This window comes from Melanotaenia boesemani, chromosome 24, assembly GCF_017639745.1.
Source record: "Melanotaenia boesemani isolate fMelBoe1 chromosome 24, fMelBoe1.pri, whole genome shotgun sequence".
NCBI lineage: Eukaryota > Metazoa > Chordata > Actinopteri > Atheriniformes > Melanotaeniidae > Melanotaenia > Melanotaenia boesemani.
This window is the reverse complement of record NC_055705.1, coordinates 24143609-24155704: the sequence shown is the minus strand read 5'-3', so window position 1 is coordinate 24155704 and position 12096 is coordinate 24143609. Positions and strand designations below refer to the sequence as shown.

The 12096-nt window shown below is 45.9% G+C and overlaps 1 protein-coding gene across 4 annotated transcripts in view; it reads left to right on the top strand.

Annotated features, from left to right (window-relative positions):
* LOC121635874 (SH3 domain-binding protein 4-A-like) overlaps positions 1–11791 on the top strand; it is a 42554-nt gene extending 30763 nt beyond the window's left edge. The window contains exons 4-6 of one of the 4 annotated variants that reach the window (XR_006009558.1): positions 5759–5947; positions 9002–9850; positions 9886–11791. Coding sequence is in view for 2 of the 4 variants with exons in the window: in XM_041979241.1 (XP_041835175.1) it covers positions 5759–5947; positions 9002–9226 (414 nt within the window). In the remaining 2 variants the exon portion in view is untranslated. Of the gene's footprint in view, positions 1–5566; positions 5681–5758; positions 5948–9001 lie in introns of those variants that run through there. The other 3 variants (XM_041979242.1, XR_006009559.1, XM_041979241.1) reach the window with 3 other exon arrangements.
* Positions 11792–12096: the final 305 nt, after the last annotated feature.

Genomic DNA, 12096 nt, shown 5'->3' with positions numbered 1-12096 from the left:
CCTCGTTCTTCTCCTCCTGCTCCTCCATCTGCTCCTCCTCCTCATTTTTTTCCTCCTCATTATTATTATCTTCTCCTCCTCCTCCTCCTGCTCCTCTTCCTCATTCTTCTCCTCCTGCTCCTACTCCTCTTGCTCCTCCTCCTCTTTCTTCTCCTTCTCGTTCTTCTCCTGCTCCGCCTGCTCATCCTCCTCGTTCTTCTCCTCCTCATTCTCCTCCTGCTCCTTCTCCTCGTTCTTCTCCTCCTCGTTCTCCTCTTCCTCGTTCTTCTCCTCCTGCTCCTCCATCTGCTCCTCCTCCTCGTTCTTTTCCTCCTCCTCCTTATTAGTATTATTATTATCTTCTCCTCCTCCTCTTCCTCCTCCTCCTCGTTATTCTTCTTCTCCTACTCCTCCTCCAGCTCCATCTTCCTCCTGCTGCTTTACCTCCTCTTCATCGTTCTTCTCCTCCTCCTCATTCTCTTCCTCCTCCTCCTCCATCTTCCTCCTTCTGCTTCTCCTCCTCCTGCTCGTTCTTCTCCTCTTCCTCCTCCTCTTCCTCCTCCTTCTCCAGCTCCATCTTCCTCGTGCTGCTCCTCCTCCTCCTCTTCCTCCTCCTCCTCCTCCAGCTCCATCTTCCTCCTGCTACTCCTCCTCCTCGTTCTCCTCCTCCTTTTCCTCGTCTTCCTCCTCCTCCTCTTTCTCTTCGTTCTCCTCCTCCTGCTGCTCCTCCTACTCCTCCTCCAGCTTCATCTTCTTCCTGCTACTCCTCTTACTCCTCCTCGTTTTTCTCCTCTTCCTCCTCCTGCTACTCTTCCTCGTTCTCCTCCTCCTCCAGCTCCATCTTCCCCTTGCTGCTGCCCTCTCCTCTTCATCGTTCTTCTCCTCCTCCTCCTGCTCCTCCTCATTCTCTTCCTCCTCCTGCTCCATCTTCCTCCTCTTGCTTCTCCTCCTCCTCCTCCTGCTTCTGCTCTTCCTCCTGCTCCTCCTCCTCGTTCTTTTCTTCCTCCTCATTGTTATTATTATTATCTTCTCCTCCTCGTTCTCCTCCTGCTCCTCCTCCTCGTTCTTCTCCTCCTCCTCCCGCTCCTCCTCCTCCTCATTCTTCTCCTCCTGCTGCTCCTCCTCCTCGTTCTTCTTCTCCTCCTCCTCTTTTTTCTCCTCCTCCTCGTTCTCCTCCTCTTCGTGCTCCTCCTACTCCTCCTCATTTTCCTCCTCCTCCTCCAGCTCCCCCTGCTCCTCCTGCTCCTCCTACTCCTCCTCGTTTTCCTCCTCTTCCTCCTCCTCCTACTCCTCTTCGTTCTCTTCCTCCTCGTTCTTCTCCTCCTGCTGTTCCTCCTCCTCGTTCTCTTCCTCCTCCTCCTTTTCCTCCTCCTCATTCTCCTCCTCCTCCAGCTCCATCTTCCTCCTCCTGCTTCTCCTCCTCCTCCTCCTCCTCGATCTTCTCCTCTTCCTCCGCCTCCTCCAGCTCCGTCTTCATCCTCCTCCTCCAGCTCCATCTTCCTCCTCCTCCTCCTGCTCCATCTTCCTCCTCTTCCTATTCCTCCTCCAGCTCCATCTTTCTCCTCCTCCTCCTCCTCCTCCTCCTCCTGCTCCATCTGCCTCCTGCTGGTCTCTCATCTCATCGCCATGATGTCGTCTGATGAGGAATTTTCTATTTTTAGATCAGATTCATCTTATTGATCAACAGGCTGGAAAGAGACGAAGAAGGAAAGACAGTTTATTTCTATTTATTTCTATTTATTTCTATTTATTTACTATGTTCATGCTTCATTTTAATTTAGGTTATATATTAAAGTCCTGTCTCAGAATTTCTTTCTAATCTCATTCCTATCGACCAGACTGATTACAGATTGATTGGAAGTATTTATGCAGATTTAAGAAAAATGGCTCCACCCATGTTTACATTTCATGGCTGAAACAGATTTTATTTGGTAAAACTTTTCCGTCCCTCCAGGATTCACAGCTTTTTTCCTGATTCCTCATTTTTGTGCAGTTTTTCCAGAAAACTTGTGCTGGTTTTTAGTGGTTTTCCAATATTTCTCATATTAATATTCCTTAAAATTCTCGATGGACATAATCCCACTGGAGTTTTCCACCATTGGGTGATGCTGTAGGTGTATCAGGTGACATGGAGGATGGCTGTGATTGGTCAAAGTTGTGTTCTGGTTCTGGTTCTGGTAGGAAAATGATGGAACTCACCTCAGATCCTCAGGGATCTGTGTGAGCCTTTGTTTTTACCAACGCTGAATTTTAAACCGGCCCAGATCAGACGGAGGACTATAAATGATCCCAGTCGAAGGTCCAACAACAGCTGACAGAGTCCTTAAGCAGATCCTGACCTCTGAGGTCCATCTGGTCCAGTTTTAGTCTCCGAGCATTGGGACCATGAAGTTATAACCTGTCTGCACTAGCCGACCTTTCACCCTGTATTTTAGAGCAAAGTGGCCTTGTTTCCTGCTTTAATCCGTTCTTTAAACACACCCCTCTGCTGCTGCATTTGAACTCATCGCGCTGCGTTTACAGACAGTGTTTGCTCAGGTCGGCTCTATATTTAGACAGAAACCAGCGTGAAGCTTGAATCAGCAGATGGAGGACGTCACAGGGACCGGCTGGACAGATGGAGGTAAAACCAGGATGGCTGGCCTGAACATTCTGGTTCATTAAGTTTCCGAAAAAGAGAGAAGCTCCGAAATGAAGGAGGATGAAAACAGATCGATGGTCCTAGTTCTTCACACCTGTTTATACCAGTAAAAATAAAGGAGACCTGGACCCAGATCAGTCCCACTTTCAGCAGTTCCCAAACTTTTTCTTCTCAGTGAGAGAAGCTGTTGGTGTTGATCCGAATCCTCCCAGAACCAACGTTTCCTTCTTATTAATGACGATCCTGACGGTCCGGACACGTGGAGACGGTCCAGACACGTGGAGACGGTCCAGACACGTGGAGACGGTCCAGACACGTGGAGACGGTCCGGACATGTGGAGGATACAGCAGGATGACCCATTAGAACGCAGTTCCCATCTCCACGTCTCCGTCTCCACATCTCAGTCTCCACGTCTCCGTCTCCACAAGTCCGTCTCCATCTCAACATCTCCGTCTCCACGTGTCCGTCTCCACGTCTCCATCTCTACGTCTCCGTCTCCGCGCCTCCGTCTCCACGTCTCCATCTCAACATCTCCGTCTCCACGTGTCCGTCTTCACGTCTCCATCTCTACGTCTCCATCTCAACATCTCCGTCTCCACAAGTCCGTCTCCGTCGCCACGTGTCCTTCTCCAGAATACTACTATACTACTATTACTAGAAACTAGAAACTACTAGAAACTAAAATAAAACAAAGGAGTTTATATAAAGTGGACTCTGGTAAAAGAGAGCCACGTATATATGTGGTGTTGGAAATTACTGAAAAATAAATTATTACAAGTTAAAATCTAAACAAAATCAGATTAAATTTAGTTAAAAGCTAAAAAGGTCTCGAGTTTTTTAACCAGCATCAGTCTCTGCAGCCTGAGGGTCTCCAGCAGGCTGGTCCAGTCCAGGTCCGTAGTGGTGGACCGAGGCCTCGCCAGTCCTGGTTCTGACTTTAGGGAACAATTAAGAGGCCGGTACCAGAGGACCTCAGGGTCCACGAGGTCCATGATTTAAAAGCAGGTCTGATGAATAAGAAGGTCCAAGACCATGAAGACGTTTATAAACCAGTAAAGATTAAACTGATCCTGAAACCTCGAGGAGCCGAAGCAGCGATTTTAACTGGTGTTCTGAGTTGTGGAGCAGCTGCAGGTTAGAGACCAGAAAGCAGGACGCACAGTCATCTATTCTACTAGAATAAAAGCATCAGCACCTCGCCGCTGGTAGAGAGAGGAAAGGACGACTGGTGATGTTTTTAACATGATCAAATCCAGCTTTTGTTATATTTCTGATGTGTGGAGTAAAATCCAGCCCAGAGTAAAACCAGGTTTCTCCCACACTGAGAAGGATTAAATGTTGTAATTCTGGTAAAATGATCTCTCTCGTCTTCAGGACCGATCATTTAAACTTCAGTTTTGTCCTAGTTGAGCTGTAAGAAGTTCTCTGCCATCTAGGACTTAATGTCTAAAATCCAGTTTAAAAGGACTTTAACTGGCTCCAGGTCATCAGATGACACGGTGATGTAAAGCTGTGTATCATCAGCATAGCTGTGGAATCAACGCCGTCTCTCCTGATGACGTCCCCAAGAGGCAACATGGACACATTAAAAAAGAAGTGGGCCTAGAACTGGTCCTTGGGAAACCCCACACTAGATTTTATGAGTCTTTAAAGGAGCAGGTATCCATACTTACATGAAACTGTTGATCTGTGAGGTAGGAGTAAAACCAGGTAAGAGCAGTACCTGAGAGGCCCACCAGACTTCGTAAAGAAGGTAAAAAGCCATTAAAAACCACAAGAACTGTCAACGTCAGAGCCTTTTTACCGGCATGAAGGAAAACTATGACGTGTTTGATGCTGCAGCCGACTGATGGAGGCTGCATCAGTAAAAACCACTCCAGCTCCATCGAATGAAGTCCAGCCTTCACAGCTTTATTTGTCCAGATGCTCCATCCCCTCACAGCTGGACTGTAGACTGGAGATAAGAGATGCTAAAAACAGCACAACAATGGTTCTCTATGAGCCTGGAGATCCCTGAATGCATCACATGCAGACTCCTGCCTGGACAGACTTCCACCTCCATCAAACCCTGAACAGTTGCAGCTTAAATAAATAATTCGTGTTATTCTCAGTTTTACATGAAAACAAGACGTGTTGTGATCATGTGACTTTAAAGAGGATGAACAATATATTTCCATACCAGACCTCAGAAGCAGCATCTCACACTTCTTGCTGCCAGTGAGACTGAAACGCTTCATCTTCGGCCATTTCTGCTGCTGCTGATGAAGACCTCCTCCTGTTTCATCATGGCCGTGCAGCTCCGCTTCTACACCTCTGTGTGTGATTGGCTGCCTCTCAGGGGCCAAGGACTGGGATTGGTGCTGCTCTCACTTCTGTTGCTTGTGATTGGCTGATCACGGTGTGCCCTGATGACATCATCTTTAACGCTAACTGCTGGTTAACCTGATGTTTTCTGGTTTTGTGTGGTTGGAGCTGATTCTAACCAGCTTAGTCATGTTCAGGCGAATCAGGAGAAGACAGAAAGGTTCAGTCCTCTCCAGAAATCCTCCAGTTCTGGTGGAAGTGTAGCAGCACCTGTACAACACCACAGAGGATGCACCTGGTGGCTGTGTACTACGGCACAGTAAAAGGGTCAAAAAGAAGACTTGAGCACTCAGGAGGGGCTACCTACTGGCAGCAGGAGGTTAGCCTCACACACCGCTAGCTACCGATCTGATTAATCCTGACCCTGCACCGGTCCAACATCGTGTTCAACATCAGGTGCACCAGCGCAGCTCACGGGATGGCGGGCGTGCACGACGTGGTGAAAGTGACGATTGTTTGTGTTGTTTGGGAACGTTTTCATGTGATCAACAGCTGTGGATAAACTGATACAAGACCTTCCAGTGAGTGGCCGAGGAAGGTTCGGCTTTCTTCTTTGACTAATTCATGGATTTATTTTACAGGAGAAACTCAGGTTGTAAATGTAGAGAAGCCAGAACCTGGATCTGAAGGGGGTCTGGGTTTTCCATCAGTGCTTCTGAACCGTCTTAGAGCCGTTAGATGTCTGAGGCCCTGAGGTGAAACAGAAGCTGTAGGAGGATGTTTCATACCTCCAGAGGATCAGTTCTCTTCTAATGGTCTCTCTAACCCTTCAGGCTTTGCTGAAGATGGACTGCCAGGGTCTGGTTGCCAGGCTGATCCTGGACTTTGTTTTGCTGACAACGGCGGTGGAAGTTGCACCGAGGTGGAGGGAGCTGGCGGAGAAACTGGCCCGAGTATCCAGGCAGCAGATGGAGGCGTACGAGGCGCCGCACCGAGACAGGAACGGTTTCCTGGACAACGAGGTGAGAAGTTGCTTCATCATACGCCACTCCGAGCTTCCATCCCTGCAGGGCGACGCCGGCTGGAACATTTGATCCGTAAATACGTCAAATAATAAATTACAAATAATGTTTCGGTTTTTAACAAAAGAAAATATCAGAAACAGCTTGAAATTTCTGGAGAAAAATAAGTCAAGTTTCACATTTCTATCATTCATTTCATTTATTTCTATATCTGACTTTAATTCTTTTTACTCATTTATTGATTTTATTTAGACTTTTAAGTAAAATATATCTAAAACGAATATTTTTTATATTACATAAAAATATATCGTGGGGGCAGCTGCCTAAGCAGGGAAACCCAGACTTCCCTCTCCCCGGCCACATTCACCAGCTCATCCGGAGGGATCCCGAGGCGTTCCCAGGCCAGCCGAGAGATGTAGTCCATCCAGCGTGTCCTGGGTCTTCACCAGGGCCTCTTTCCGGTGGGACGTGCCCGGAACACCTCACCAGGGAGGCGTCCAGGAGGCATCCTAACCAGATGCCCGAGCCACCTCATCTGGTTCCTCTCGATGTGGAGGAGCAGCGGCTCTACTCTGAGCCCCTCCCGGATCACCGAGCTTCTCACCCTATCTCTAAGGGAGAGCCCGGCCACCCTGCGGAGGAAACTCATTTCGGCCGCTTGTATTCGCGATCTTGTTCTTTCGGTCACTACCCACAACTCATGACTGTAGGTGAGGGTAGGAACGTAGATCGAACGGTGAATCGAGAGCTTTGCCTTTTGGCTCAGCTCCTTCTTCACCACGACAGACCGATGCAGAGTCCACATCACTGCAGACGCCGCACCGATCCGCCTGTCGATCTCCTGCTCCATCCTTCCCTCACTCATGAACAAGACCCCGAGATACGTTAACTCCTCCACTTGGGGCAGGACCCTATTGCAGACCCAGAGAGAGCACTCCACCCTTCTCCGGCTGAGGACCATGGTCTCGGACTTGGAGGTGATGATTCTCATCCCAGCTGCTTCACACTCGGCTGCGAATCGCTCCAGTGAGAGCTGAAGATCACGGCTCGATGAAGCCAACAGAACCACATCATCCGCAAAGAGCAGAGACCCAATCCTGAGGCCACCAAACCGGATCCTCAGCTGCGCCTAGAAATTCTGTCCATAAAGGTTATAAACAGAATTGGTGACAAATGGCAGCCTTGGCGGAGTCCAACCCTCACCGGAAACGATTCTGCGTTAATGCCAGCAATGCGGACCAAGCTCTGACACCGGTCGTACAGGGACCAGACAGCTCGTACAAACAGGTCCGGCACTCCATACTCCCGGAGTACCCCCAACAGGAGTCCCCGGGGGACACGATCGAATCCCTGCTCCAAGTCCACAAAGCACATGTAGACTGGTTCAGCAAACTCCCATGCCCCCTTAAAGACCCCAAAGAGGGTGTAGAGCTGGTCCACTGTTCCACGACCGGGACAAAAACCACACTGCTCCTCCTCAATCCGAGGTTCGACTATCCGACAGACCCTCCTCTCCAGCACTCCTGAATAGACCTTACCGGGGAGGCTGAGGAGTGTGATCCCCCTGTAGTTGGAGCACACCCTCCGTTCCCCTTTTTTGAAGAGGGGGGCCACCACCCCAGTCTGCCAGTTCAGGGGAACTGTCCCCAATGTTCACGTGATGCTACAGAGGTGTGTCAGCCAAGACAGCCCTACAGCATCAAGAGCTTTAAGGAACTCTGGGACCTCATCTACCCCCGGGGCCTTGCCACCGAGGAGCTTTTTAACCACCTCAGCAACCTCAGCCCCAGAGATAGGAGAGCCAGCACCAGCTACCCCAGACTCTGTTTCGTCATCGGAAGACGTGCTGGTGGGATTGAGAAGGTCTTCGAAGTATATCACACACCACCTCACAACGTCCCGAGTCGAGATCAGCAGCCCCCCCATCCCCACTGTACACAGTGTTGACGGAGCACTGTTTTCCCCTCCTGAGCCGCCGGATGGTGGACCAGAATCTCCTCGAAGCCGTCCGGAAGTCATTCCCCATGGCCTCTCCAAACTCCTCCAATGCCCAAGTTTTTGCCTTAGCGACCGCCAAAGCTGCGCTCCGCTTAGCCCGCCGATACCCATCAGCTGCCTCTGGAGTCCCACAGGCCAAAAAGGCCCGTTAGGACTCCTTCTTCAGCTTGACGGCATCCCTTACTGCCAGTGTCCACCAACGAGTTCGGGGGTTACCGCCACGACAGGCACCCACGACCTTACAGCCTTTAATCCATTTTAGACATTTTTATTTATAAAATCTTTATAGATGTTTCATGATTTTTTATAAATTTCTTATATTTTTATATATATTTTTTAAATATTTAACATTTTTCATTTTATGTACGATAATTTATATTTTTATTAATATTTGTTCATTTTATTTATTTTATTTTTAAGTTTTTTGTTTATATACTTAATTTTTTTCTGTTGATTTTTTTATTTTAGATAATTAAAAATAATTCAATATCCTTTTTACATATTTAAATATATATATTAAATAAATTAATTAATTACATTTTAATACATTTTTGTCAAATCTTGATAGAAATTTAATTTTTCATATTTTTGTAAAATCTTCTACATTTCTATATCATATTTTACATTTATTTTCATATGTTTATATCTCTTCATTTAATTTCCTGTATATTTATTTACATATTATATTTTATTAATTTCTATTGATTTATTTTAGATTTTATTATATTTTATATAACTGAATATAAATTTGAACGTAGTCAAACTTAGTTAAATTTGAAAAATCTCTTGTATTTGTGGAAATTCAGTCTTATTTATGTATCATTACTGGCTACAGTCTTTTTATGGGGATTTTTTCCTGCTCGGCTAATAAACCAACCGATAGCATTATAACTTTTTACATTATTGGCGGTTTATTATGTTCTTGGCTTTATTAAATTAAAAATTGTGAAAATAAGTTATTGATCCATTTCTGATTGCTTACAGGTGTAAATATTGTGAACGTACATATTGAATCAAAAAACTTTCCCTAAATATCATTTTCTCTTCCCGCTTCAGTCGATGTGGAAACCAGCCTACGACTTCCTGCTGACGTGGGCGGCCCACATCGGGGACAGCTACCGGGACGTAATCCAGGAGCTCCACCTGGGCCTGGACCGGATGAGGAACCCCATCACTAAGAGGTGGAAGCACCTAACAGGTGCGCTGATCCTGGTAAACTGCCTGGAGACGCTCCGCAGCGCCGCCTTCTGTCCCACCGGATACGGAGATTTTGCTGTCTGAACGTCCTCCTGGTGGCTGATTAGCTGCCGTACATCTGGTTAAATAACGAGGCGTCTCCGGCTGCTACGTTTACATCAGCACTGTTTCTCCCATGAAGCACTAACCTTATTTACTCCTAAAAGACTCCCATCATGCTTTCTCTACCTCCCACTGCGTCTCCTGGCTTCAGACTGTTCTACCTCAAATCCTCTCTTCTGGTGGTTTTCTTTCTTGGACCTCAGGACAACATCAGGCGTAAACACCTGCAGCTTTTAGATTGTGCATCTTTAAAATGGCTTCTGCTCCACATTTTTACATAAAAACCTGTTTTCATTTGTTTCAGTCTGTTTTTAGAAGTTTAATGTGGAAAATAAATGTTTAATTTCCAGACAATTTATTAGAGATTCTTTTGCCAAAAACTGCATTAACATCAGAGACTGTGGAGTCCATACAGGTATAGATATATATTTTATACTTGCAGTCTTCAGGCTGTTTTATCAATATTTTAACCATTAATTCAGTTTATTTAAACAATCATCTCCAATCCAGCTAAAAGCAAATATGCCACGAGCTAGCGAAGTAGCTAGCTAAGTAGTAGTTAGCTAGCTAAGTAGTAGTTAGCTAGCTAACTAAGTGGCTAGCTAAGTAGCTTGCAAATAGCTACTTAACTAGTTAGCTAGCTAAGTGGTTAGCTAAGTAGCTATTTGCAAACCCAGTTTCTAGATTTGATCATAAACTGTCATGAAGACATAAATTAAAAAATTTGTGACCCTGTGAGCAGATAAATCTACAAACAAAAGACAGCAGTGAATTTATTAGCAGTCAGGGACTTTACATCTCTGTAACTGCTAGCTTGGTTTCCACGTGCTAAAGGTTGCATATACCAATGTTTCTTTTTATTACAACCAGTCCCCAGATAGCAGACATGTTTGGGCTAAATCTGGTCTACTTTTGCCACTTTGGCTCAGTTACAGCACTGGCAAGTGTTGTGTGGGCCAAATTTGGTCCAGATGTCAGTTGCTGGCCAGGATGTGGACCACGGCTAGTATGTTGTGGGTCAGAAGTGGTCCTAATATGGGAAGCCTGGTTTATGTAGTGGTCATGTGACTGAGTTCCAGCAGCTACACTGACGTTTAGTCAACGCTGTCAGTCAAGGCTAAATCTGGGCCAATCGAGGATGCACATCTGGGCCATATTTGGGCCAAACATGTTTTGCTATCTGGGGATTATTTCTTATCCCAGACCGTTGAGCAGCACATTGTGTTGTTCATTTTGTTATAGCTGAACAGCGAGTCAAACATCAACATGAACATTAAAGAAAGCAGTTTTCAGACTAGCCTCAAACCTACTCCTTATCCTCCTTGATCTCTAGCTGAGATCAAACCTCAGCGCTGCTTTACCGTGTGCTCCCACACAACATGCCGGCCCTGCAGGATCAGTTCATGCTCATGTGTTCTGCCATGTTGGTTGGCATGTTTAACTTCAGACTGCAGGCGCCACCGTTTCCCTCTGTTAACAACCTGGACGCATCTTTTTCTATAACCCGACCACGTAGCCCTGCTTAGATCCCTTTCATAACACAAGCTGTCAGTCTTCATACATGTGCTGGATTACATGCCGGGTTTCAATAAAGTTACAATGAACGCCAGACCGAATAATCAATAAGCTTTAGGACATGCAGAAGGCATACCGAGACAGGAAAAAGACCTGGACAGAAGCTGGACGTGGTTCCATCTTTACAGTTGTGTTTTTCTGTTGCCTGGCAACCAGTTATAATTTCAGCTGGTGTTGCCATAGTAACATCTGGTTTATTCCAGGAAAGCATTGGTTATAATGGAGGCTGAAGGGTTTCAGGGCCAACATCGTCTTCCCAGTTAGGTTCTGGTTAAACTAGTGTGAATGCGGGCCGGTTTACCAAAAAGCACCAAGATTGCGAGACTCCAGAACCAGAACTTTTATTGCTGGTGGTTTGCATCTCAGCATGCTCTGTGTGGTCTTCTCTGTCTTTGGTGTATATCTGTGGCAGGGCTACAGCGCCAACTACAGGCCTGGTGGTGGTACTACCGCGTCTTACCGGATCTGTGGACCTTTCTGGAATAAGACTAAATAGTTTCGTCCTAGTGGACGTGACCTCAGTGACAGGAGAACTGGATCCTGGTCTAGTTATCAAACCAGTATGTCATCACAGGGTTTTTATTGGTGGGCTGGTTAGACGTGGTTAAATGACAAAACAGGAAGTGATGATTTACATACTTTGCTTCTAAATGTCTCCGTATCATTTACAGAACTTTAAAAAAGACATTTTCCAGACATTATTTATGTTGTTTGTTTGTTTGTTTGTTGGTAAATGTATGTTAAAAGCAGCTTTCTGTGATCTGAGCAACTTTAATCAATCAGCTTTGATGCTTTTTGTTTATTTAATATTTTTTCTGCTTTTTTTTTTTGTTTGTTTCTTCAGGATGAGTTTGTGTCTGGAATCTGCATCCGACATGAACAGGAGGAATTTCTATATTTATACTAAACACCAGCAGTGTGTAAGTGAGGCTGTTTTACATCAGACCTGAAATCTGTTCAGTGTTTCTATTCAGAAAGTATTAATAAAACAGAAAAATATGAAGTTAAAAATCACTGACTGGATGTTTTTGGAGTTTTGTATGAAGCTGGCTCGTGGCAGGCCATCTTGTCCCTTTAAGCCCCCTTTCTTTCCTCTGATTGGCCAGCAGCGCCAGGTTTCAGAGCTGTGCTGCAGGTATTAGTGGACATATTGAGCTTATAAAACTTATGTAAAACTAAGTTGTCATGATTTCCTGCATGAGATGGAGGACAATTTAGAAAAATGTTCAAATCTACAGAACCTTTAACCCCAATATGTCAGATTTCTACAATGCACG